This window comes from Haemaphysalis longicornis, unplaced genomic scaffold, assembly GCF_048455015.1.
Source record: "Haemaphysalis longicornis isolate Haplotype H1 unplaced genomic scaffold, Haemaphysalis longicornis Haplotype H1 scaffold_2, whole genome shotgun sequence".
Lineage (NCBI taxonomy): Eukaryota > Metazoa > Arthropoda > Arachnida > Ixodida > Ixodidae > Haemaphysalis > Haemaphysalis longicornis.
Window position 1 is genome coordinate 285,864,799 of NW_027526295.1, and position 24,770 is coordinate 285,889,568.

Below are 24,770 nucleotides of genomic sequence, written 5' to 3' on the forward strand. Positions count from 1 at the left end.
CTCCACACGGAGATCAGCGGACGAAAAGACGCTAGAGACCCCTGACGGAAATCTCGTTCCGATCTCGCCGCTCTCGCTCACAGTCTCACAATATCTCGCTCTCGTCGAGAATAAGCGGGCCTTCACTTTCCAGTTGAAAATGGCGGGGGGTGTAGTGCAGCGGTTCGGGAAGTGGTTCTGGAACGAAGATGTTTGGTTGCCGCCGAACTTCACATGGGCGGACATTAAGAAGACGGATAAAGTAAAGTACGCCCAGTTTGACGACCTCTACTATGGATTCCTCGTGGCTTTAGTACTTCTTGTAATACGGTATACACTTGAAAGGTAAGGCCTAAGCTCGACTTGCTTCTAGTCGCTGTTTTCTCTCGGTGTTCTGCTCAATGTTTTGGGTTGTACTGCGCTTGTTTCGTGGTTCACTGGTACGGTAATTGGCATTCCCTGCGAGCCCGGCATCTGCTCTAATATGATCTCGGAATAACTTATCTAGCGCGGTTGCATGCTCGCGAAGAGCTGGTCACTCCCTTTAGAGCGCACGTTTTGCCGGCTGCGTGGGGCAACGTTCTCTGTGTGCAGCGGCTCATTGCACCCTTTCTCGCTCATATTGTTCATGCACGGTGCATCCGCATCATCTGCGATGGCGCAAGTTTTGCGCGTGGTCGTGACTGTTCCGCGGTTTGTCAGGTTTGCCGAAGTGGGTGTTTTGGCTCATTCATTGCGAGATTATCGATGAGCGATCTGCTTCGGGAGATAAGGGAGCTGGGCTGGCGTTGTGCGCTTCTGTAGCTACCGTCGCTGGGGCGTGTTCTTTGTAACGGCCCCTCTGTTTCCGCTTTGCTGCACGCATTTGGGGGTGTCTGCTCTGTTATCGCGAGGAACCGTTTCATGCTACTGTGAAAAGGTTCTTGGGCGCGGGCGGGATCGGCGCCGCTGAGCCGTGCTGAAAGGAAAAACGCTCCTAATGTGCGTCCTTTCTGCTTCCGCTTGGAGTCTCCGCGCATTTCGGCTCGCGTGAGCAATGGGCGCTCTCAATGCAGCTCGAAGGTCTGCATGGGGTGGTGGCGCGGGCCTGCTTTCGAGGTTCGCTGCGCTTCGTTGTGGGTGACATCGTTTCGCGTGCCGCCTTCGTGTTGTAAACGGAATTTAATTGACTCCGTGATGACGCTTCTCCGCGGACCCGAAGTGCGCGACGCGGCCGCACACGTCCTTGGTTTAGCCGTTAGCATGTCATTACGCTAGGCTAGGCTGCTGCTTGCGGAAACCGTGCCTTTCGTGGGCGGCCGTCGAGCCAGTAGCCTTGCGACGCGTTGGGTAGGCAGGCACCCCGGTGGGGGGAAGCGGTCGGAACCCGTTAGCCCGCGCCAGGCCCTCTTTATCAGCGTAATGTGACCGGTTCAAAGTTGAGCGAGCGCGATGGGTGGATAGATCGGAGATACGGGTCCGAACAGAGTTCAGCACCGCGTCGCTAATCCGCCCGGGTGCAGAAGTCCACGTTGCTGTGGCCGATATGCGCCCTCCCAAATGCCGGAGTTGCGTGTGTATACGAAGTAAACAGCTTGCGGAAGGTGTTTCCGCGTCTACTTCAGTTCGCAAGTCACGATACGAGCACGCGGGTCCTCCTTATTAACTTGTGTCCTGCTTTTCGATCGACTCCTGTTGCGCCGATTAAACCAAATTGAAACGTCGTCAAATAGGTCAAGCAGGGAAGGCGAGATTGAGGAAATGGGAACATGGAGCTTAAACAGGTACTTGAACATCGGCCACTACAAATAAACCAAGTGTACGGCCCTTACTGGTTACAGTTAATTTTGTTGCTGATATTGGTGCAGAGAAAAATGCCTTGCAGCTTAGTCATGGTTCCCGCAACTGCAGGAAAGCTGCCTCCGAGTCTCGCGGCTCTCACAAAGGGGACTGGAATGCATACGGATATGGGGGGGTTGTGCGTGGTGCATATGAGCATTTAGTGCCCAAAGGGCAAGCGTTAGAGACGGGCAGTGGCAAGTGTCAACCTTGTATTTGTGCATGGCTTGCAACAAAGCGTTGCTACTGTGGTGGGTCATTGGTGGTCAGGTGGATATGTAGGAAGTATCGAAGCAGGTCCATTGAAAGCTGTTTCTGCTGTAATGTCCAAGGTGACTGGTGGCTGATTCGATCCAGGCGAAATCAACGGTGTGAGTGACTTTGAATCTGTCAAAAACCACGGGGCTATAGCTGCAGGAAAGCACACCAATTGTTGGGGCCTGTGTGTAGTGTGTTACGGAAATTTACGTTGGATATTTTACAAGAAACTAAACATGTACAACTGTTGCGCCATAGCTGGATGCTGAGCAAAGTAAATGCTTAATATGGAAGAATGGAACTCTGTAGTGTAGCATTACACACCAATGCTTAGTATTCATCAGTGGCCTGCACGACCAGGTTTCAAATTAAATTGATAAACAATCACGGACAAAAAAATCGTGGCATCCTAAATCGCAAGCTTATATTCGCTACATCAACCATTGCTCACTGTAATGCTTTCTCAGTGGCAGCTGCACTTCCCACAAAAAAAAAATGCTGTGCACATGAGTTTGATCTGACCCAGCTACCTTGGTCAGTACAATCATTTTTTGGCTACACCGTGCCACTAGGCGAGGGCGACCCATTGTACAGGGCATAGCCACCATCACCTGCTCAACTTCCTTTGAGCTCGTTGCGCTTTGGCTATGTGAGCAAATGCCAACCAAGTGTGCGGCGAAGCGCTTGGCCAGCTTCTGTGCCTTACGCTGTCCTTGGGCAGAAAAAACCCTTCATTGTGCACCAGCAACGTGTGGAGGTGTTTTGTGCGTGTATGGGTTGGGTACTCAAAAACAAGAAATCAACCACCCGTCTGCCGAAACGACAAGGATGCGGGGAACGCAAGGCTTTCCAAAATCAACACTAAACAAACCCACCCAGAAGCGAGCGGTGTCTGGTCCAGCTGGATAGCCGTCTGCTTTATAACGCGAGAAACTCAAGTTCTATTCCAACCACGGAAAGCGTTTCAGTTTTTCTTCACTTGAGCCGCGATCATTGTTAGAGAAAGTTGGCTTTCCTGCTGTGCGTTTTGGGTGCACTGCAGATGAGACCAGTGGGAGGCTAAAAGCTTTGCTTTAAAAATTGCAAAGACATTTGAGCACTTCTTATGCAGCATATTTTGTGAATACGAAAACAGTAATGTCCAATTGTACGCTGCTGTGTGTTCCTTCGGGTCTTGCTGCACGTGTGTGCATTTTACTGGCATGGACATCCACCTCGCGCTACTGCTAAAATTGGGGCTGTAACAGTGTACTGTAGATGCTTAAGAAAGTCCATAGCAGTATGGTTCATACAGTCATTCAGAGTGCCAGTGGGAGGCGTAGGAGCCATTTAGCAGCTACCGACGCTAGGCGGTGTTTTTTCAATGGGCTATTTAATGCTTTCACATTAAAAATTGTTTCGCATTGGCTTGAGAAAGGACCTTGCGCTGAAGGGTGGTTTGCTGGGTAATCATGTTGCAGCAACTTCACGAGTGCTACCGTGAGAATGAGAGTGAATGGTTTTGCTTCATTGTAAACACACCTCCCGAAAAATCAAAAAAGAAAAAATACTTGCGTGGTTTGAAGAGCCCGTTTATCCTCTGCGACTGCAGGTTTTATTCGCATGGATGCACCTACTTTTGATCAGCTGCCGTTCTCATGTCACCAGGGATAGCTTATTTAGCACATCATTAGTGTGCTTTTCAGCTCCTCTCTCACTATATATATATATATATATATATATTTTTTTTTCCTTTGGCTTATCAGATAAGCCTTGTGGCAACTGCAGCTACTAAAATCTGCTTTTTCGGGAGTGCCACAAGCAACATGTGGTGCGGTGCCCGCTTCCTGCAGAAAATGTCGTATCGTCCAGACAGGCAGATGCGTCAGTGACAGGCTGCGATAGCTCTGCACAGCTGCACACACGTCAGCTGCAGAGGGCCGCATGGCTGACCATCGCCACTGCTGCCTGTGCACTCTGCTCGTTCACAAGGCACATCATGCACTGCGCCCTTTTAAGGGCCAGGCCAGTTGTGTCATGTTTGACGCTTGGTGTGTTCGTGTGCAAATAACTGTCCATTTCACACCCATGGTCCTGCTGAAATGCTCTTGGTGCACGCTTTCCTTGTGCACAAAACTGCGGCCTGTTTGCACATTTTCCCTGGATTATTTTTCCAAATTTTGCGTCTACCCTGTTGTTGCCTTCTGTTTTTGTGTGCGAGCAAAAGATTACGGTTGACTTAAGGACAGGGATGGCGACGAGACGGCAAGGACGACACTGAGCTTCCAACTGATTTTATTGTGAATGAAACGCAAGGTGTACGTGCCATCCAACCAGAGGCACATGTGTAGAAACGTCGGTTCTATTTCTGGGAGCGGGATGGAAGCCATGCCGACGTGTGCCTCCCCAGCACTCCTTCCGTGTGCCCGTGTGATGTCTTCTTTTTGTGTTGTCTTTATTCCACTGTTTTAGTGTTCCACTGCTCCAGAAACAAACTCACTGGTGTTATTGGGTTGACATTTAATCTGACCATGAAGACAAAATGCATACGTAGTTATTTTTTAATCCCTCGGTTACTCACACCGTTCCAGTTTCCCACCGCTCAGCGTCACTGGCAATGTCATATGCGAAATACTGCTAGCATTCAAGTGCCACTACTATCAAACGGACCTAGAGGACAGCCAGTGACTCAGTCTTGTTTCTTGGCAGCAGCTTCACTCAACAGCCATCCATTGCCAAACGAGACCATGCAATGTAGTAAGTGTTGGGCTTGAAAGTGGCTGGTGAGTGAGAACTGCTCCAACTGTTTTCCTTGTTGGTGCAATTATGGGAATACAGCAAACAGAACTGGTATCTCGCCTTCGTGGTGCCTTTGCAAGTGTGACCCGCCACTAAGGCGTGCTGCTGAGCCCGAGGACACAGGCTTGATCCTGGCCACGGCGGCTGGCTTTGTGATGGGGGCGAAAAGCAAGAACGCCCCTGTATCGAGATTTTGGCGCACGTTGCAGATCTCCAGGTGGTGCAAATTCATCTGCAGTGCTTCATGGCCCGGGTGTAGCTTCAGCGTGATAAACCCCACGATCAGTCACCCAATCAGCCTTTACAAGTGTGGGCTGCTTCCAGCGCACATTGGCCCCCGTGCTCGTGGTTGTGCAGGCTGGTGTTCTGCCCGCTGGGGGTGCGGCTGGGGCTGAAGCGGCGCCCCGTGCGTGCCCCGGACAACCATGTGCTGGAGAAGGCGTACCTGAGCAACGGCAAGATGGGCTCCCAGCAGGTGCAGGGGCTGGCCCGGCAGCTCGAGTGGACCGAGCGCCGCGTGCAGCGCTGGATCCGCCAGCGCGTGCTGCAGGAGAAGCCCTGCACCCTGGACAAGTTCACCGAGAGCACGTGCGTGGGCTTGCTGTTGTTACTGGCGGCTTTCGGCTGCTGCTGCTGCTGCTGCTGTACGGGCTGCAACCACCACCGCTGTTCTGTTTCTGCGTTTCAGGTGGAGGTTCACCTTCTACTTCAGCATATTCTGCTACGGCCTCTACACACTCTACGACGTAAGTTAAACTCCCAACCGTGCACTGCGAGTGCAATGATACACTTGTCCATGAGAGCGAGTTCGACTAGTTCCATCTGAAAACTGCCAAAGCGAACATATTACAAAAATGTTGGCAACAAAGACTTCGGAATGCCGCAGTAGTTTTCTTCGAATCCAGCTCGGGTAATGCAGGATGAGGCGGAAAGTACGAAAGCTGTGTGATAGACAAGTGTGTTGCCGTCTGTACCGTAGGTGTCGTGTATTGGCTGCACACTGTAAGATGGTAAGCGCACGCTTTAACTAAGGTGCTGTAACCGTGTTTGTGGTGACACACGTGGGTGCTTGTTTTGTTTTGTCAAGGCATTCATGCGAGATAAATTAATGTCGTGGCCTTTGTTGTGGCACATAGTGCATTGGAGTAGTATATGCAGCACTATTTTTTGCACTGCACTTCGGAAAGCAATTTGCTAAGTAACTGTAGAGGTGCCCATGTACAACAGTCATTCCTCAAGATCATCCTCTCTGGGCAGCCGTATTTCAAAATTTTCACCCCGGATGGTGCTGCCAATTTTGTATTCGATAACCTGAATTTGCTACTGTTTTTCCCACCCATTTGTCCCAGTCAGCATATTGCTTTCTACTCCCATTTTCCGATTGTTGTGTGTATGCAGAGATGTGAAAGAGCTAGCAATTACAAAAGTGTGCGGTCCGGACAGTTGTGCTAAGCAGTTTGTCAGGTTACCCACTAGTGAAGTGTAACATTTCTGGCTTGATCTGTTTGTCTAACAAAATGACTGAGGAAAATTTGTTTTTTGACCAGCCAGGGTTCCTTGTGTGTGGCCATCCAGTGAAAGATAAATTCTGGGCATTGCTGTAGCAGGCATTCATACATCAAAAGCGTGTTTGTACGTGAGGCAAGCGAGCTTTATTTTGCAGCTGGTAGTTATAGGATCACACCTCAGTGTGCCTTGCTTTTCTCTCTCCTTTCGTCCTCTACAACAGAAACCGTGGTTGTGGGACACAATGCACTGCTGGTACGACTTTCCTCATCATGTGAGTACAGAATGCCCAGGCGTGGGTGGAAATGTTTTGTGTATACCATACAAATGTATGTCAAAAGTAAAAAAGACATTCAGTTTCCCGGCTTTCGAGTAAAGTGAAACTGGAAAAAAAGGAATACTGCAGTCTAATGCAGGTTTGTTCAGAATTCACAAGCAAGCCCCACTTGGTTCATTTGCGTCGTTATAAATAGGCCCATATGCATCTGGCCTGCTCTCTTTAACATCTATGCACCGGACTGCATAAATTCCTGCTTATGAAATGATGTCCGATGCACCTTTGCAACCAGCGTATCAAACTGAAACTGAAACGAACCCGTGTAATTTCTACTAGTTTGGAACTGAACCGGAACTGGAACAAATTGAAACCGTTCTGAGCTGGTTTTGGGAATGGTTAGTAGGTTGGACCAACCTTGAAATTTTCGGGGTCCTCGGCATTTGCAAATTTTGCACCACTCTCCCGACCAGTCATAAAATGTAGTTGTGCCCACCAAAGCCGGAATGTTTTTAAAGTGAAGCTTTCTTTGTCGCACTGTTGGCGTATGTCACGTCGAGAGCACCCTGCAGGGAAGCGAACTTTCTCTGACATCGATGATGATTGTCGAAGAGCCTCAAGAAAAACGCTTCCCGTTGTGGGAATCGAACCTGGGCCCTCACGTTATGAAGCCGACATCTATTCGATTGCACCATTCCACCACACTCGAAGCAGTTTGGACTGGGAGGGCACGGGCATGCAAAATTAAATAGAAAAATTGTACACCCTTCTGTCTGACGGCGATGGTTGAACGCGAAGCTGAGTCAGTCCAAACAAATGACAACCAAGGAATACTTCGTCGTCTTTAGGTGGAGGAATGCATCATTTTTAGTGCCGACACCCTAAATGTTATGTAATGTCTTTCTTTATGCACATAATTGCGCTGTTATGTTGGTTCTAGCGTAAGATTGCCATCTCACGCTGAAGTTAATGAATGATTGCCTTATGCATATTTTGTATTTATATGAGGTAAGGCTGTAGGAAGCAACTAAAGTGAAATTAAGAAATGTGGGGCGATCAGCTGATTTTATGTGAAGGAAAGCCTGTCACTGAAGTGCCATTGGCAAGTTGCCAACACCGGTGTTTCCCTGTAGCCAGCAAGCCATTATAGCCATTTCCTCCTTCTAGTCGAACTGTTAGCAGGTGGAAGGCAGGGAAAATGGAATCTTCCTGAACACCACCTCCCATGCTTGACAGGCCGAGGCCGACGTGGACAGTTCTAGCACTGCTAAGGCTCTCGCGTTGAAGACATTAAAGCTAAAACGCCATTGAAGCTATAAGTACGCGAAAAGCGTAGCAGACCAACCAATTGTTTTCAATGCAAAAGCATTTTTTGCCTCATTGACAAAAATGTGTGTGTGTGAACAAGGGCAGGGTATGAAACCGCAGATTTGAGACAAAAATGAAATTTGATTTCATTATTTCAATTAATAAAGTAAATTAATAAAAATAAACTTACAGCCACAAAGAGTAATGCTTTCACATCCACACATGTAAGCAGCCTTAAGTGTCCCTGCAAACCTTTTATTTCGCTTCAGTTAGTGTTTTAATCATTGGCCTCCGTGTTGCTGCGGAAAGACGCAGTGCAGCCTGTCCTTCACTTTCAGTGTTGTTCGTCATCTTGCATGATCTGCGCATCGTAGCGCAATTAATTGTATACTCTAAATGTTGTGTTTGATGTTTGCATTCCATTATCAAGTAGCATCTCCTGACTACGGAGCTCCCATGTTTATATAGTTATAACTTTTTCCTAAAAAAAAAACAATTTTTAAAAAATTAATAAATGATGATGCAATAAAGCCCGAGCACGAAGGTGCATTCATCGGTCGCAGCAGGAGTGTGAGGAAGGGGGAAATTGAGAAAATAAATAATTTGGCCATGAAAGGCAGGCGGTACACACCTCGAGCATTGCCTGTAGGGACGCCAATGAAATCCCCCAGTGGCCCATTTCAAAAGCAGCTGCAGGACGTTCCAGCCCACACCCCACTGCCTCCGCCGCTTTTGGGACGCGTTCAAGACTGTACTTTATCATTTGTATGCGTTTGAAGTACATGTTAATGTGGAGCAGTCACTCTGTTTCCAAATGTGGTATACTTATGAGAATATTAACGTTTCCGACGCAACCTCACTGTGGTACGTTCGGTCTGTACAAGCACCGGGGATGTGTCATAGACGAGCTCGCGAAGCCGCCATATGCATCAAGCGGATTGCAATTCCACTGTCCTGAAATTTACTAACAATGCTTCCGCAAGTAGCGTTTCTTCAGATGGTCATGCTGTGGCTATGCAGAGTAATGCGTCAGTTTTGTGCACGTACATAATTTGGTGGAGCCCTCATACCTGTTTGCACGCCAGTTATGCCTGCCAATATCAACCTTGGATATTGATCACTACTCTGGACAAGCAATGTGGCATGAAAGAAGTACAGTGGATAATACAAAATTATACCCGGGGATCAGCACATGACATAAAATTTAATGCTGGGTCGTCTTGTCCTGAGGTAAGCGCGCACTAACATTCATTATCTGTTATATATAACCGCCGCACTAGTAAGCCACGTTTGCAACTAGACGCTTTTCAAAACATCACCATATGACCCGGGAGCCTGCAAAAACTAGCACAAACTGAAATCAGAGGGCCTTACCAGATACCACACTCCTCCAATGACACGTTTTATCCTTTAGGAACTGTCTATGCGTCCGCTGAGTGATAAGCTGTTCGTTGAAGTCGAAAAACAAAAGGAAAGTGAACGCGCAGCTTGTGTGTGTGATTACTAAAACGTTCATTCCTTGATTTCGTTCTGCATTTGGACACGACAGTTGTATAGAATGCTATAGGTGGTATTCATTGAAAAGTTTAGCTGTCAATTTCTTCGCTTGGCAACACTGATATGGACACGGACATGCGCGGCTTGTGCCACTGCACCTGCACGCTGCAGAAAAAAATAACACCGGCGTGCATCGTCTGCTCTGTTTCAACCCGATTCTCAAAGGTGGTGTCAACGGAGTTGTTGTTAATCACACTCACATTGGAGTCGAGGCATTATTTTGCGTTCGGCGGGCTAGAGCTTCATATCATGCGCCTAGCACGGACAAGTACCGCCATCCCGCGGAGCCCGACGTAACCAGTGACGGCGCACTGACATGGTTGCCTGCATGCGTGCCTCGCTATTGAATATAGGTTATATAACTCCTCTCATTGTTGAAGCAGTCATAAATTGACATTTATTAAATGCACGAACAGAATGAGTACTGTGTGCAATGATTTTCACTTAAAAAGGAACATTTGGGCAAGTTGGTATTGGTTAAGCATCCTGGAACACAGTGTAGTAGACACATGATAGAAATAAACGACAGCGTCGTCCTGTCGTCGTCTTTCTCTTGTGTTGTGTCCATTATGCTGCCATTCAAGGTGATTTTCAATATTTTTGTGCATACAGGGAAAAAAATGAAATGGAAATTGCCTTTTGAAGTTCGCTAAAGTGTTGGGATAGCTCGCGGGTCTTTACCTTTTCCTTGGTCCCTTGTGCTTTTGGAAACCATGACCGGAATAGCGGCGGCACGGTTCGTCCATGGCATCATGCTTGGCTGTGCTTGTGGCGCCTTTCCTGGAGTGCGTGCTGTCTACAAGCTTGCTTTTCCAGCGGCACGGCTCAGTGCCTTCTTTGGCGAACCTGTCCCGTACCGCATGCCCTTTGCTTGGTACCATGTCTGGCTTTCCTCAGCCTGCGTCCTTCACCCTACGGAGAAGGAAGGGCAAATGGGGCTGGTAGTCCCTCTGTCTAGCTTCTACCTTGAGGCCATGGTTATCATCTTCCAAGTCTCTCTCTCTCCTTCAATCAGGTCCAAAAAAGGGTGCGTCTCGGAATTTTCTTTGTCGAGACATCAAGCTCTACTGGGAGCGTGCCAGAAGTCTTTTGAGACTAGCAAACAAGTACACGGCATGTGCGGAAAGCTTGGTTTAGGATTTGAAAAGCTTTTGATGATGACTGAAATTTTAACTTGTCTGAGTTTTTTGTCATTTATTATATTGTTACGTGGCAGCAGAACAGGTGACAGGAACAGTGGTTAAGGATGAGGAGCGATCTATTTGCAGTATTAGCAAGGTGGCCTCGAGAGTGTCCGTGCAGGCTGCACTGCCCGCGAGCCACTCCCTCGTCCTCGATTGTGGGCCACAACGCCATGGAACATTGTCCACCTATGTCCCGTGACAATATACTCATGCAGTGATATCTTGCTGAACAGAAATAACTGAAGGGCAACACAAGGGTGTTTGGCCTCTTTATTGAAGTGGTCCTTTTCAGTATAATGCACTTCCATGAGATGGAATTCTTGTACAAATGGAACAGACCTTGGTGGTCCCTTTGGGCTTGTTCATTTAGCGAAACTACGATGTGCGTGTGTAGTACGCACTAGCAGAGCATTATATAGCCTCGGATGTAGCACAGACATGCATAACTTGTGGCGTGGTCAAGGCCAGTCATAAAAAAGTTAGCATTTTTCTAATGTGAGTGCGGTTTGTAGCACGCCAAGCACCTGTGAGTGGGCCAAGAAGATCAAGAGCAGTGTGTCAAACCGAAAAAAATACCAGTTCGGTTACGGTTCTGGTTCGACAGAATCGCGTACCGAACCGGTTCAGGAGCTTGAACCGGTTTGCAAACTGGTTCGATGAGTTGAATTATCACTGAAATTAGGGGGAAAAAACATTTAGTTGTTTTTTACGATATTCAACTCAAAATACAAACAAAAATTCAAAATGCTGCTGTTCCCCAAGGGCAGTGGCGCAATTGCAAAGCAAACTTTAAACAATTACGAGATATTATAAAAGCAGATGAAGTGGCAACGATTTACCTCCTACTTTCTCGCCCAGACTTTCTGTTGTCCTAACGACTATTCATAAAGCTACCGCCAGGAGATATGACGGTGGGATATATTTTCTGCCATTTCCTTTTTTGTTGAAATCGCAATCGTCGCTATGGAATCGCCCATCACGCTAACCTTGAAGCCTTAAATTTAGGCCTGCGTACTCGCGCGTTCAAATACCAGCACTTAATACTGATGGCGCACATTTTTTTATATTTGTAACAAAGCAGAAAAATCCTACAACAGGCACATAAATACTACCAATGAATTAGATTATTTGATCACCCTGAATAATTTGTTAGCTTTTACCTTATCGAATGTGTTAGCCACACTTTTGTTGAAAGTAAGCTTTAGTTAACGCTCAGTCACTGCATTATTGCTCTGACCGCTGCAATTCCTTTTGCGATAGCTATACTGGATGAGTGCATTACAATCAGTATGCCATCGTACCACCTGACCCCCGACCATCGTTCCGTGTGCTACATTGCGGAATCTTATAACAGATTATGCTGTTACCAAAATGAAAGGGAAATTTGATGCGCGGAGCATGAGATGGAAATTTTTTGGGTAGACGCTTTTTAATTCGTCCACAGCAGTACTCCCCTCCGGAACGAGTAGCAGTAGAAGTGATGTAGCGAGTTGGGCTGTCAGTGCAAGTGCGCCTTCGAAAAAAAAGCAGATCTGAAAGAGACAAAACTGCAGAACAAGCAGAAAAACGGTCGCTAGGCGAATGGGGCAGTGTGATGTACCGGCCTGCCTTTCTGCACGTGTCATCTGCTTTATTACTGTTTCTGCTTCCAAAACAAGGTCGAGGGCTGCAGTTTCTTGCCAAGGAACTAAGTGCGCACCTTAACAGTTTTCCTTGACGTATCTGTTGTTATTTGTATCTGTAAGAAGCGGAACTTGTCCACTGTACTGTCCTCAAAAACTCTGACGCACTTCCTTCGCATTAATGACACGTTTGGTTGTGAAAGGCAGGACAAAGAAAAGTATAGAGCAATGTCCACGTTTTGGTGCTTTTCTTTACCTTTTTGGTTTAACTTACTTCTTGCGCAATATTTTAAAACAACGTGATTCGCCATTTCTTTTTTGTTGTTTTTTGTGTAAACAGATTAAAAAAAAAACTGGCGCATTTGATGCCCCGTGCTATATATCTCTGCTCCGAGGCGCAGCTTATGTTGCAGGCCGGCAGACTTATTTTAATCAGCTGGTGATATTAAACGTGGATCAGAACCTCGATACACGGACGTTCTCGATTTCCATCTACTTCAGAAAAACGGTCGTGGGGAAGGGAGATCGAGGCCACTTGAGGTCAACAGCAGACGGCTTAGCTACTGAGTAGCCCGTGTGGTCACACTTGTCAAGTATTAGCAATTTGCAGGTGTTGGACCTTTTAAACAAATTATGAAATGCAAAAAGTTTGCACACATCGGGTGTGGGCTTTCGCTGTTGCGCAGTGGAGAACTCCTGCAGCCTGAATGCTCCAATAAAGTCACAGCTAGGGAAGGGCAAAGTCGTTTTATATCCCCTGCAAGCTGCCGAGAATGACATTTCGTTTGGTCAGCTTGCTCTATGCTCATGCTTTCAGCAGCAGCAGACCATTGCTACATTGGTGCTCATTCATTTCCCCTGTTGTTACATAAAGCGTGATAGTGTTCAATTGTCTGGGGGAAAGTGCGCTAGTGGGTACGAAGTTGATGGTGCGTGAAAGAAAGGTTTGAATTGCATTGACTGTGGACTATCGACAACATAGGGTCGAACCGTTTCGGCATGAACCAGTAACCGTTATTTCTTTTTTTGGTTCAGGTTCTGGTTCAGTTCCGGCTTTCGGTTCGACACCCTGATCAGGAGGACTTGCAATGTGTCCTATAATGGGGATGGTATTTCAGCACTTGATTAAGTTGGGCCAAGTCGTGACTACATTCATTGAACTCCAAAAATTGCTTTCAAAGTCGCTATTTTGTCTGACAACTATTAAAGCATAAAATTGAAGGTAACAACTACAGGGAACGGTTTGTTGCGCATGTTCCTATGTGTTGCCCTTCATTCGTGGTGGCCACAGGAGGATTGCTTCTGGGCATGGGTTCAGTTCTCAACTTCGGTGGCCACCATTCTGATGAACTCTCATTTATGCCACACTGTTGGTACACAACAAATGAATGTTCCCCAGATGGGGGACGAACTGTTGCAATAGGTCAGCCTCCATTAAGGGGCCCGTGTATGGTACTTGACGGATAGTTGTTTGAAATGGTATTTCGTAGAATTTAAAAAAGAAAAAAAAAAGCCTGGTTGGCCATGGCAGTGGTGAACCAGATGCACTGCGGCCTGGCTAGTCAAGCCCCTTGGTGTCCAGGGCTATGCTGCTGTTGCTGCAGGTTACTGTCGCAAGTGCAAGTATGTGTGCACCCACCATTGATGTGCTCCGTTTCTTATTTTGCAGTCTGTGGCTAATGACCTTTGGTGGTACTACATGATTGAACTTGGATTCTACGTGTCTCTAACCATGTCCCAATTCATAGACACTAAACGCAAGGCAAGTGCCTCTCCCCTTTTGTTTTGCTTTCCTTTCTTCTTTTTTTCCCCCTCACTTATTTGTGCTAGTACCCATTCTGATTTTGTGGTCTGCGTTGTTACCACAGCAAGTTTGGTTGCCTTTTACTTTCGTCTAATGTGCTTTGAGTAGGATTGGCTCTTTTAAGTATACTTAGCGGGAAGAATTTGGCCAAACGTAAATGTCCTCACAAAGATTTAATTCTTTTTCTAGCAGACAAGTGCTGCTTTTATAGGTATTCATGGTTCGCAGTGCAAAGTGACAAAACACTTTTTTCTTTTTCCATTGAGTTACAAATGTGGCCAAAGTAGCTCAGTTAACGGTTGCTTTGCAACAGATTCAGTGGTGCATGAGCCTTCTAAAGACAAATTAGGCCACAGCTCCAAAATCTTCATCTTTCTCACTTTTTTTCTTCGGGATGTGTGGTCGAACGCTTCCTGCAGTCTCTGTCGTTAGTTCGGTTGCTGGGCCCGAGTGTATTGCAATCCGGTTAGGGAAAAGGGGTCGTTGGCAGGGAGGGAGGGCCCCACTGTTCTGATGGGCTCCCCTCCCCCCTGGGCAGTGCAGGACTTCTGGCAGATGTTTGTGCACCACATCCTGACCATTGTGCTGCTCTCCCTGTCGTGGGCCTGCAACCTGCACCGCATCGGCAGCCTGGTACTTATCGTACACGACTTCGCGGACGTGCCCCTCGAGGTGAGCAATGTGCAGGGCACAAGGGAATACTAGAAGCGAACAGTTGGTTCAGCCATTTGGCACTTTGGCATCGTTTCAACTGCGCAAGAAGAAGAGGCACTGGACGAAAGCAAAGGACTGGCAGGAACACTGCGGCGTGGTCCAGAGTGTTTTCTTGAGCAGTTGGAACCATGGTATCCAAGAGGCTGAGTAACTGCTGTTCAAAGCTTTTTTGTCCCTTAGTGAGACTCTACACCTGTGGCTTGCACCTTCCGTCTTCCTGCAGGCAGCGAAAATGGCAAAGTATGTAAAGCGGCAGCGCATTGCAGACTCCATCTTTGCTGTGTTCACCGTCTGCTGGCTGGTGTCCAGGCTGGGCCTCTACCCATACAGGTAGCCTGGATGTTCTTCACCTCGTCACTTTGCATGGGCCTAGCTTGCTATCCATCCAAAACGCCGTGGCAGTAAGCTGTGCGGAAGGAGCAAGTGGCGCCTGTTTACGGCTGCAAAAACCTTGCTCAGTGGTGGGTAGCAGCTGAGGACAACAGCAGCTCGTTACGGGCAGTGTCCTCCAACCTTGACCACGAAGGAGAGCACAACTGCAATTGGCCCCCCCAGCAGTGGCCATTGTGAAAGCCTCTAGCTGTGGTGCAAGCATGGTTGATACTGAGGTCACCCAGCTTTGCTGTGATTGGTTAAATTGGACTGCCATTGGTTTAATGCAGTATTCCGTCAAGCCATCAGGCACTGCTTAAATTCGGCTGTAATGTTTCCTGTTAGTCTTTAGTCCCCCTGCATTTTTGTTTTCTGCCAGTCTTAGCTCTGATCATTTAGCATGTGCTGAACTCACTTGATCAAAGTACTGCTGAAATGATGTTTAGATTATATTTGGGTGTAAAAACTGCAACTCTCGTAGCAACTGCACTCAGCCAGTGCACCGTGCTATCGTGGGAGTTTATTTCTTTGGTGATTGGTTGTGATGTAGAGGTTGGCATAGCATTGCAGGGCTAGTTTTCAACACTTGGCGTATGGCTTCTCATGCATCGGTATTGTGAAGGACGAAGTGCCGTGTACAAGAACCTGTGTTGCTGTGATCTCACTGCCACCCATTCAGCCCCATAAATGAAAAAGTTTATGCTTTGTGCCAGAAACAAAGGCTTTACCTGGGGCTTGAATATGTTGCGCTGACCATCTTCTCTCCCTCCGCCGTTGCTGGGCTGCAGGGTGATCTACTACACCATGTTTGAAGCTGTGAAGGTGATCGAGATGTTTGCTGCCTACTACATCTTCAATACACTGCTGACCGCCCTACAGTTCCTGCACATAGTCTGGACCTGGATGATTGCTCGAATGGCGCTGCAGGCCATTACAAGCAATGGGGTCAGTACTCCCCCCTTCTTTTTGCAGTGCAGTGGAGGCCTCTCACTCTGACCTGTGCCTCTGGTGTGGCCCCAGTGTGTGTGCTGCTAAAATGTCGTCAGGTTGAGGAATGTGCAGAGTGCACAACTGAAGCGTTTGAAGTGAGGGCACTGGATAGCTCAGCTGAGATGGGCTGAGATACAATTTGCAAACTGCCCAGGAAGGACTGCAGCCCTTCTTATTTTTAGTTTGGTTTTTATGTGCCAGTGTCACACCCCAGCTCTGAGGCCATAGTAGAGGGCTGTGGATTAAGTTGAACCACATAGAAAAATCTTTACGCATCGGCATTCGCTTTTTGCTCCCACTGGAAAAACAGCCGGGATCAAAGCCACTTTGTTGTGCTCAGCAGGTATTAGCTACGGCCGTGGCACTTTGGAGTTCAGGAGCCACGTAGACTGTTGTATAAAAATTGTGGAAGTGAAAAGCTGGACAAGAAAACTTGGGCTAGTGGGCAGAGTGGAACAAGAAAGTGCCTGTCAAGTTCCAGTCTCGCTTCTCTTCATGTGCACACGTGGCTGCGGCTGGGACGTTTTTCTTTTGCAAGATCTTAGTTTAAGGCATTTCAGTGCTTATATTGTACTCAGCTCGGCAAGTGTACTCGTCCAAACTTTTAACTCGAGCACACCTCAAGGACCTTTCCATGAGGAGCACCTGCAAATTTGCAGTGTGTACAGGAGACGAGCCTGGGTGATCCTTGGGGTCGGTGAGGCACAGGCGAAACGGCTTCTGCTGTGTATGGACTGAGCTGCCCTTGCAGGGGACAGGTAGCGGCTGGGCTGAGTGTGCGCTGCTCTGTTGGGTGGGTGTGCAGGTCAAGGACTTGCGCAGCGATGACGAGTCCAGCAGCCAGGACGAAGCCCCCGAGCAGAACAACTACGAGGCAGGCGACTTCAAGCGGCCCAAGAGCCGGAAAGCAGACTAGAGGAGCCCCGCCAGGGGCACGCACTGGCACTTGCAGCTCCACACCAGCTCTTCTCGGTTGCCCCCACTCCTTCTTCTTTTTCCTTGTCCTGTGTCAATGCTTGTCGCATCCGGTTGGGAAGGGGCGGGCAAAATTTTCCGACAAACGGAACAAGCAGTCGCTAGAGGGTGCAATGTCGTCTCAGGTGCAGTGGGTAAAAAGAACCAAGTAGTAGTACCATGCTCACGTCTTTGTTGTGTGTGGAGGGTTTGTTTGTTGCTGCTTTCTAAGCTGCAACCGCGATGCAAAAGCCTAGAGGGGCAGGGGTTATCGTGGCCGGGCCGGCTGGCCATGCGATTTAAATAGGGACAACCTTGGGGTGAAGGCTTAAAACAACCACAGCTGTGCGCCTGTCGCTGAGCGAGAGAAGCCTGCTGAAACATGGGCTTTGTGTACATACTTTTCTCTCTGCCCTGGTGTGACAGTTTGAATAGATCTGCACAAACATCACTGCCGCTGGGTTCGTGCAAGTCTCAAATTGCGGCGAAGAAAGCTAGCTTGGAGGCACATTTTACATACTGCGTGAATAATGAGCCATTACTTTAAAGACTGCTGTCCCGAGTGACAGCGCAGTCGTCTGTGAAGCTAGGAGCCCCCTGTGGATGTGTCTTGCAGGTAGGGACACTGTCCACGACGGGCATGGGGCAAGCCTAGTTTGTGGCCCACCCGCCCCCTTTGCTCGTGCACCGCGGTTCTCGCACGTGACTTTGTCTCGGTTCCCTTTTGTGTTGGCTGCACGGCAGGCAAGGCTACTTACGTCTCTGCCTATGCACGCGCGAAACCACTCTTGGGGCCACGCTCTGTGACCAGTTCGCCAAAACACACGGCATGCCTTCTTAAAGGCTACGCACTGAATTAGGTCCAGCACTCTTCCCCTTTCTTTTTTTCCCCTCTTCCTAGGGTGACCGTACAGTTTCCTTGCCGCAAAACTGGGTCCCAGTTTTTGATGCACGACTTGTCTAGCGAGTGTTGCTCGCTGATTGTGACACCTGCTGGAGATTAGCTGAGATTCAGTTGCGTGTGGTGGTTTGCTGGTTGCACTGAACTCGGGGCAGCATTTTGCCTCCTCAGGCCATACTTCCCCGCACATTGCGTGCACTGTGTCATATTTGTAGGGTGTTTTTTTTTCCTCTCGGTTAGAGCAGAGAATCGGCCCGTTAGTTTATCTCCAGAGGTGCTTGCGTGTGTGTAAATATATACATATAGATATTTGGGCGCCCAAATGGAGGGGCCGTCGCAGAGCAGTAGCCTTCGGGAGGAGGTCCCCGTGGGAGGTGCTGTGGCAGGGAGTGGCATGTGACAAGCCGTGCATGCTGGCGGGGCGGTCCCTCTTGCTGCCAGAAGAAGCGGACCGCTCCGACTCTGCTGTCCTTTGTGCTCCCCGCCGCTTTTCTTTCTTTGTTTGTTTGCTGCTGCTGCTGCTGCTGCTGCTGCACCACGGGTTGGAAGGTTTTCTTGAACAGGGCGTGTTCGGGAGTCGCACACATGGGCTGGCTTCCCTCGTGAAAGTAGTGGCACAGAGTGCACTTGTGAACATCTGGAAATCGGTGAGAGTAATTCAACGAGCAGTTTTCACTTCGTGTACAGCATCAGTTGTGAAGAACTCGGGGCCAGGCTAGATTGTTTCTTCTGGCTCAATGCCAAAAGGTGCAAGTCTTGTTGCAGTTCATGCACGTTGAACTGGGGGGTGTCCTGTGCTGCTGCTTTCACGGTAGTGGCCATATTCAAACTTGTGCTCTGCTTGATAAGTGGTGGCTTGCTCGAGACGGGCTTCAACACGCCTAGTGCAGCAGGGTTCTTGAGTTGCTTCTGGTGGGGGAGCACATGTATGCGGCAACTGAGAAGTGTTACTTTGCACGGGTGTTGGTTATCGCCGGCGAGGCTGTCCCAGAATCTCTTCTGTCCCTGCGTGAACTCGGGGGAAGGAAATGCGGCGCATAGCTGGCTTAGAGTTTGCGCAGACAGCTTGGGCACCGGCCGTCTGTGTCCAGGTCTGTCAAGGTTGGAAAGGTGGAGTCTATCTTTATTGCTCGGACATTGTCTAGTGATGTCTGACAAAAGGTGCGGCGCTCTGTGCCGTTGGCTTGAAGCTTGCTCTGTTTCAGCAGTGCCGTCACGAGACCGGACTATGGTTGTTTCGAGGCCAGCTGTCTCGGAGCATTCTGCCATGGTGTGTGCTTGATCGCGAAGTCGGTGGCTAGCGACAGCAGCTTTGCAATGATGGTTGTGCCCTGTGTTGTGCAGCTATGTCAAGTGCTGCCGCTTTGTCCACGTCATGTGTGTCGCCTTTTCTTTTGCATCTGAGTAATGCTGCTTTTGTCATTGCCTGGTGTAGTGGGGGGGGTGAAAAATTGGAGCCAAAGAGTATTTTTGTATTTCTGCTGTTGTGCATCCTTATCTGCTTCTTATTTACCGCTTTTGTTTTCCCCTTTGGATTTGTTTGGTGTACAGCAAACATTGCTGTGCAGATGCTCTGGTATGCTCATATATGAGTGGCAAATGAGCCGCTGTGCAAATTTGTCTTGCGTAGCTTCCTATAGGACAGCCTAGTAGGTGTTATTTTATACCATCTGTATAGCAGTTGGCGATGCTCGACCATAAGACTGCACCTCACATGCGGTCCTGGTGGCTGCGGCGACTTGCACTGCTGTTGTCATTGAGAACGCGTGCGTTTATTTTGTTTTCTATTGTGCTTTAAGGTCATTGCAGCGGCCTAGTTAAGACGGTCTATCCACCAACTTGAGTGCATCAGAGCGTTTAGGTGTCCGTTGAGGCTCCTGCAAACTTTTTTTCTTCCGTATATAAAGCCGAGCAAGGCACCTTCAGTGGAGTGCGTTTGTCACAGTACTTCGCAATATTCATGTCGGAAGCTCACCGGAAAGTGGCCAAGCCCGACCGTTTCGAATCAAGCTTGGAAATAGAGGGCCTTCTTTTGGCTACACTCGTTCGCAGCTGGTGGTAGTGTCGTCTGTTTTAAGAGGGTGATCCAAGTAGGGCAGATCAGGCAAATTTCAGGCTGCAGATGCATCGACCAGTGCAAACAATTCATAGACGTCAAACACCGACACAGCTGTTAAAATGCATAGCAATGTGCAGGAACTCTTGTAACAGTGGCTGTTGCCATTTGTACGGTCAGAGGCGAGAGGTGCCTTTGCTGGGAGAAAGCGCAGGCCTCGTGGATGTGAGATGTGAGTGTGAGGAGCCGCTGCTACCGCTGTGTGCGAGTGTGGTCCAGACAAGCATTCCTGCATCACACGGCGCGCGAAAGCACTTGTCGCGTTTTTCTACCAAGGATTCGCCGTTGCTACACGTGCTCTTTACTGTCGACGGCGGCTCTGGAATAAAGACATTTCCCCTAAGCTGCCTGCACGTCTCCTGTCACAGAGGGAAGGGCTTGACTTGGCCGCCCCCATTTCGGCGGAGGGAATGGCGCACGTATAGCTCGGTCAGGCACTGTGCAGCCAGTGGATGGGCCTGCACTGTCAGTCCGCCGTACCTTTCTTTAGCCTCTGGGCATTGAGTATGTCCGATGTATAGTCCCTACAACAGAGGAGGGACTTCATATTGACGTACCGTAAGATTTTTGGGGTTGGCGTACGTCCGACGTATCTTTAACCGCTGGGGTCTAGATACGTCCGGCGTACCTTTAATTTTCATTTCCGTCGGAAGTAACTTCAATATCATTTACAGGTTAAGCCAGGCGTAACTCTAGACACTGGCTTAAAGTTCCGTCGGTCGTAACTTCAGTTTTCAATTCTGGGTTCCGTCGGACGTAACTCTAGACACTGCGTTTTTGTTTACAGCACGAAATTTTCCCGAATATCGAGAGGCTAGCACCTGAGCTTTAAAACGCAAACAGAACTGAGAGGCAGCTACTCGCATAAGGATTTCTAAGATGCACGGAGCAAGAATACATAGGGGGGGAAACGGCCCATTGCGGCAGGCGCAGGCGAGCGACCAGATAATGTTGCAGTGAAAAACATCGTGGACTACAAAGCCGAGGCCGTGAAGGAGTGGGTGGCGGCACATGGACGAAGTCACGAAGTGATAGCGGCCACAATTCGTTCCGGGGCTGTGTAGTTTTCTCCCACGGCTGATGCCGCTGGCTAAACCTTGTCCAAACGCGTGTGACATTATCTGGCCGCGCTAAGAAGCGTCGTTTCCGCTCATGTCTTGTTCTTGCTCCGTGCTATGAGGATAAAAATGGCACGAATCAATTGTGCTTATTGGGTTTAAGTTATTGCGCCCAGCGAACCCTATTTCAACGGGCGCAAGCTAGCACCCGTCGCCTATGAAACACTTAAGGGGATCTCTAAATGTTGTCTACACAATATAAACTTCCAGGAGATATCTAGTCAAGTAGTTATTCAAGCACGCCATCCTAAAGCACACATGTATGCTGTACACGTTACCGCGACGCTGTCAGCCATCAATAAAATCGGTTCTTGCAAGACTTGTGGGTCATCTCGGTGACTTCTCAAACGTCCTATGAACTTTTGTAGAGGTTTTAGAAACATCTCGCGACGAATTCTTAGCAACGCCGACTATAACTTTCTCCCGGTGTTTTGAGCTTGACAGGCGTCATACATGACGCGAATATTCAAAGTGGGGGTAGAGTAGTATACTCTAGTAGGGGCGTATACCCGCATGTGTAAAACACACTAGGTCGCCTTCGAAATCAGAACTCCTTGTCTACACCCCCCGCAAAGCGGGCAGACCGTTACTACCCCAAAGAGCTTGCGATCATCTCGCCCTGTACACCGAGACTGGCCAGCGCATTCCCGAAGTTTCGGAGATCCGCATACTCAGCATGCACATTCACAGCAAGGGCGACAAGACAAACCTCGTGAAGAAGCTTGCACTCAAAACAACAAGTACCCTACGCCTTCTACGCAGAGTCTCCACGGCCCGAGCAGGAATGCGGGAGGACGGCATGATGCGATTAGTACAGTCTTTCGCCGTCAGCCACATTGCCTACACGGCGGCCTACCACACGTGGACCACAACCGAAAGGGACAAGATAGACGCCATGATACGCAGGCTCTACAAACGGGCACTCGGACTACGCGAGTCCACAGACAACGAGCGCTTCTCCCACCTGGGGGTTCACAACCGCGTCGATGAAATCATCGAAGCACAACTCGCTGCCCAGCGCGAACGCCTCGCAACCACAAGAACGGGACGCCACATCCTGGAGATCCTCGGCTATGGTCCCCAAGTCACGGGAAGACACTTTTCCAACCTCCCCGACACGATCCGAGCCAATATTCACGTCAGTCCTATCCCTAAGAATATGCACCCTGACCACAACCAAGAACGCCGTCAAGCCAGGGCCAAGTTCCTCGTGGAGCAATATGGGGACGACTCCCGCGCCCGCTACGTCGATGCGGCCGAGTACGGCAACGGCCGTTACGTGATGGTTGCGATCAACGCCTGCACGGGCCAAGCTACCCAAGCCGCCAGCGCATGCTGCAACAACGCCACTGCGGCCGAAGAGTTGGCTATCGCCCTCGCCATGACCGAACCGGACTGCGACACTATCCTCCGTGATTCACAACAAGCCCTCCGCAACTTCGCAAGAGGACGCATCAACCCCCAAGCCGCCCGCATTGTAGAGCGAACAGCAATCTCGCCAGGCCTACGCAAGGAACTAAGATGGATCCCCGCCCATGCGGGAAATTGTTCACCGTATGCACCGAACCACAATGAGACGGCCCACAGGGAAGCGCGCGCTCTCACCCACCGCGCCCCCACCGCAAGTGCCCGTCCGGAGTGGGAATGGTGGACGGCGGCTGAAGACTCACCGAGTGGATACGGAGAAATCCTCAAGAACATGAGGGCTGCTCGCCAGCTATACCCTTCACCCCACAAATCTCTAAGCAGGGAAGAAACCGTACACCTACGACGCCTCCAAACTGCGTCGGTCCTCACACCGGCGCTCCTCCATCACATGTACCCCGACGATTATCCGAGCGCACAGTGCGACATCTGCAGCCAAGGTACGGCCAATCGCTGGCACATCCTATGGGACTGTGCAGCCATACAAGACGGCGTCAGCTTCACAGAATACCCCGCAGATCTCCAAATCGCCATCACCTCAACCAACAAGTCGGATCAAGAGTGGGCCATCCAGCAGGTTCTCAAGGCGCTCGAAAGGCACGGACTCCGCAAAGGGGTTCCTGTCGAGTAGGGCTGCCCAAGAGGATGCAACGCACGGCCACGTTGAGGTCGGCCCGTCAACCGGGCTTTACCTACTGCAGGATTTACACAATAAAGTCCTTTCCATCCATCCCAAGAAATAAAATGAGAGTCTTAAGCCAGCTAAAACTTTGTGCACGCGGCACCCCCGTCAGCGACGGACCCTGACCTAAGACTACCCAGGTGGTGAGAGCCTCCCTAGCCAAACCTGGCTTGCCCGGCAGTACGCCGGCCGTGCATAGCACATTAGAAACCTGAGGATTCGATCCTAAGACCTCGTGGTTTTAATGGGTCACTTAGTCTCCATCCCTGATACACAGGCTAGAGTCACTAAGGCCAATCAGCCTCCCCTGGCGATCTGATTGGTCGGGTTACCACATCCGGGCTTAAACTGCGGTGGGCAACGCCCTCCGTAACCGTAAAACATCGGTCACCCGCTCTCACCAAAAAAAGAAGGAGAATATCAAAAGCAAATGAAACAACTGCAACAAACGTTCAGAAACCTGCAGAAACACGTGCAAGCGCCAGGGACAAGCTTCTACGAACGCGGGCTGCGTCGCCTGTTCCCACGATTCTCGTCCAAGGCCGGACAGCCACTCCACTCCAGCTGGGACTCGTAGCCGTCCATCTTAAGGAAAGGCGGCGTGCCTCCGAGAATGCCCGCCGTTGACAGGCGATGCCCGGTCAACGGGACCGTGCGCCAGAATCAGCGCGTAGGGAACTAAGGATACGGCGGGCCGCCGCAGGCGTCGCATCTTCTGCATTCACCCCGGGCCGCTACGCGAACACCCCCGCACGCCCTCACTGCGTGCGTTGACGGGCCAACAAAGGAACTGTCGCCATAAATCGGCCACTGTCTAACCACAGTTCGACAGCTCCAAGCTCCCCCGTCTCCGGCCGCGCGACGGACCGAATGGTTTTACAACCGGCCATCCCACTAAACGTACACGCAGTGGGCCACAGCACCCTGTGCCATCAAGCTCCCAGAATGCCATTCGAGCCGCCGGGCTACCAATGTTTTCCCACAGTCGCACCACGCGCGCCGACCAAAACAGCGCGACAACGCGGTTGAGGCCCGAGACATTGTGTCCTCACGCCGGCGGCTTGACCCAGAGGCTGTTCATTGAAAACAAGCTGGCTGCCAAAAAGCCATTCCCGGAACAGCCGATACCCCTGCGTTCGACACACTCCGCGTCGCTGGCGCCTACAACCCTTACAGGCCCCTTGATAAGCCACACATAAATATGTAATAAAACCAACGTGCAACTCCTTAATTATGACGTCGTAAGAGCTCGACGAGTAATCTCCACTAGCTAACTCATCTATTCTTCCTAATTGCGCTCTTCCCATCATGAACCTTTACCAACAAGCCTAACTCTCAGTTCGTTTTATTAAATTGCTTGAAGGTTGCGTAAGAAGTCGGGTTCAGTTATCAGGACAAATCAGCCTTTTG

The 24,770-nt window shown here is 49.6% G+C and overlaps 1 protein-coding gene across 1 annotated transcript; it reads left to right on the forward strand.

The window, feature by feature from the left end:
• Positions 1-101: 101 nt before the first annotated feature.
• Positions 102-20,478, forward strand: Schlank (ceramide synthase schlank). The gene is made up of 9 exons (XM_077700804.1): positions 102-324; positions 5,191-5,421; positions 5,522-5,579; positions 6,563-6,613; positions 13,954-14,046; positions 14,632-14,760; positions 15,026-15,132; positions 15,963-16,119; positions 16,970-20,478. The coding sequence occupies exons 1-9, from the start codon at positions 140-142 to the stop codon at positions 17,078-17,080; spliced, it is 1,122 nt and encodes a 373-aa protein (XP_077556930.1). The 5' UTR covers positions 102-139; the 3' UTR covers positions 17,081-20,478.
• The last annotated feature ends 4,292 nt before the right edge of the window (positions 20,479-24,770 follow it).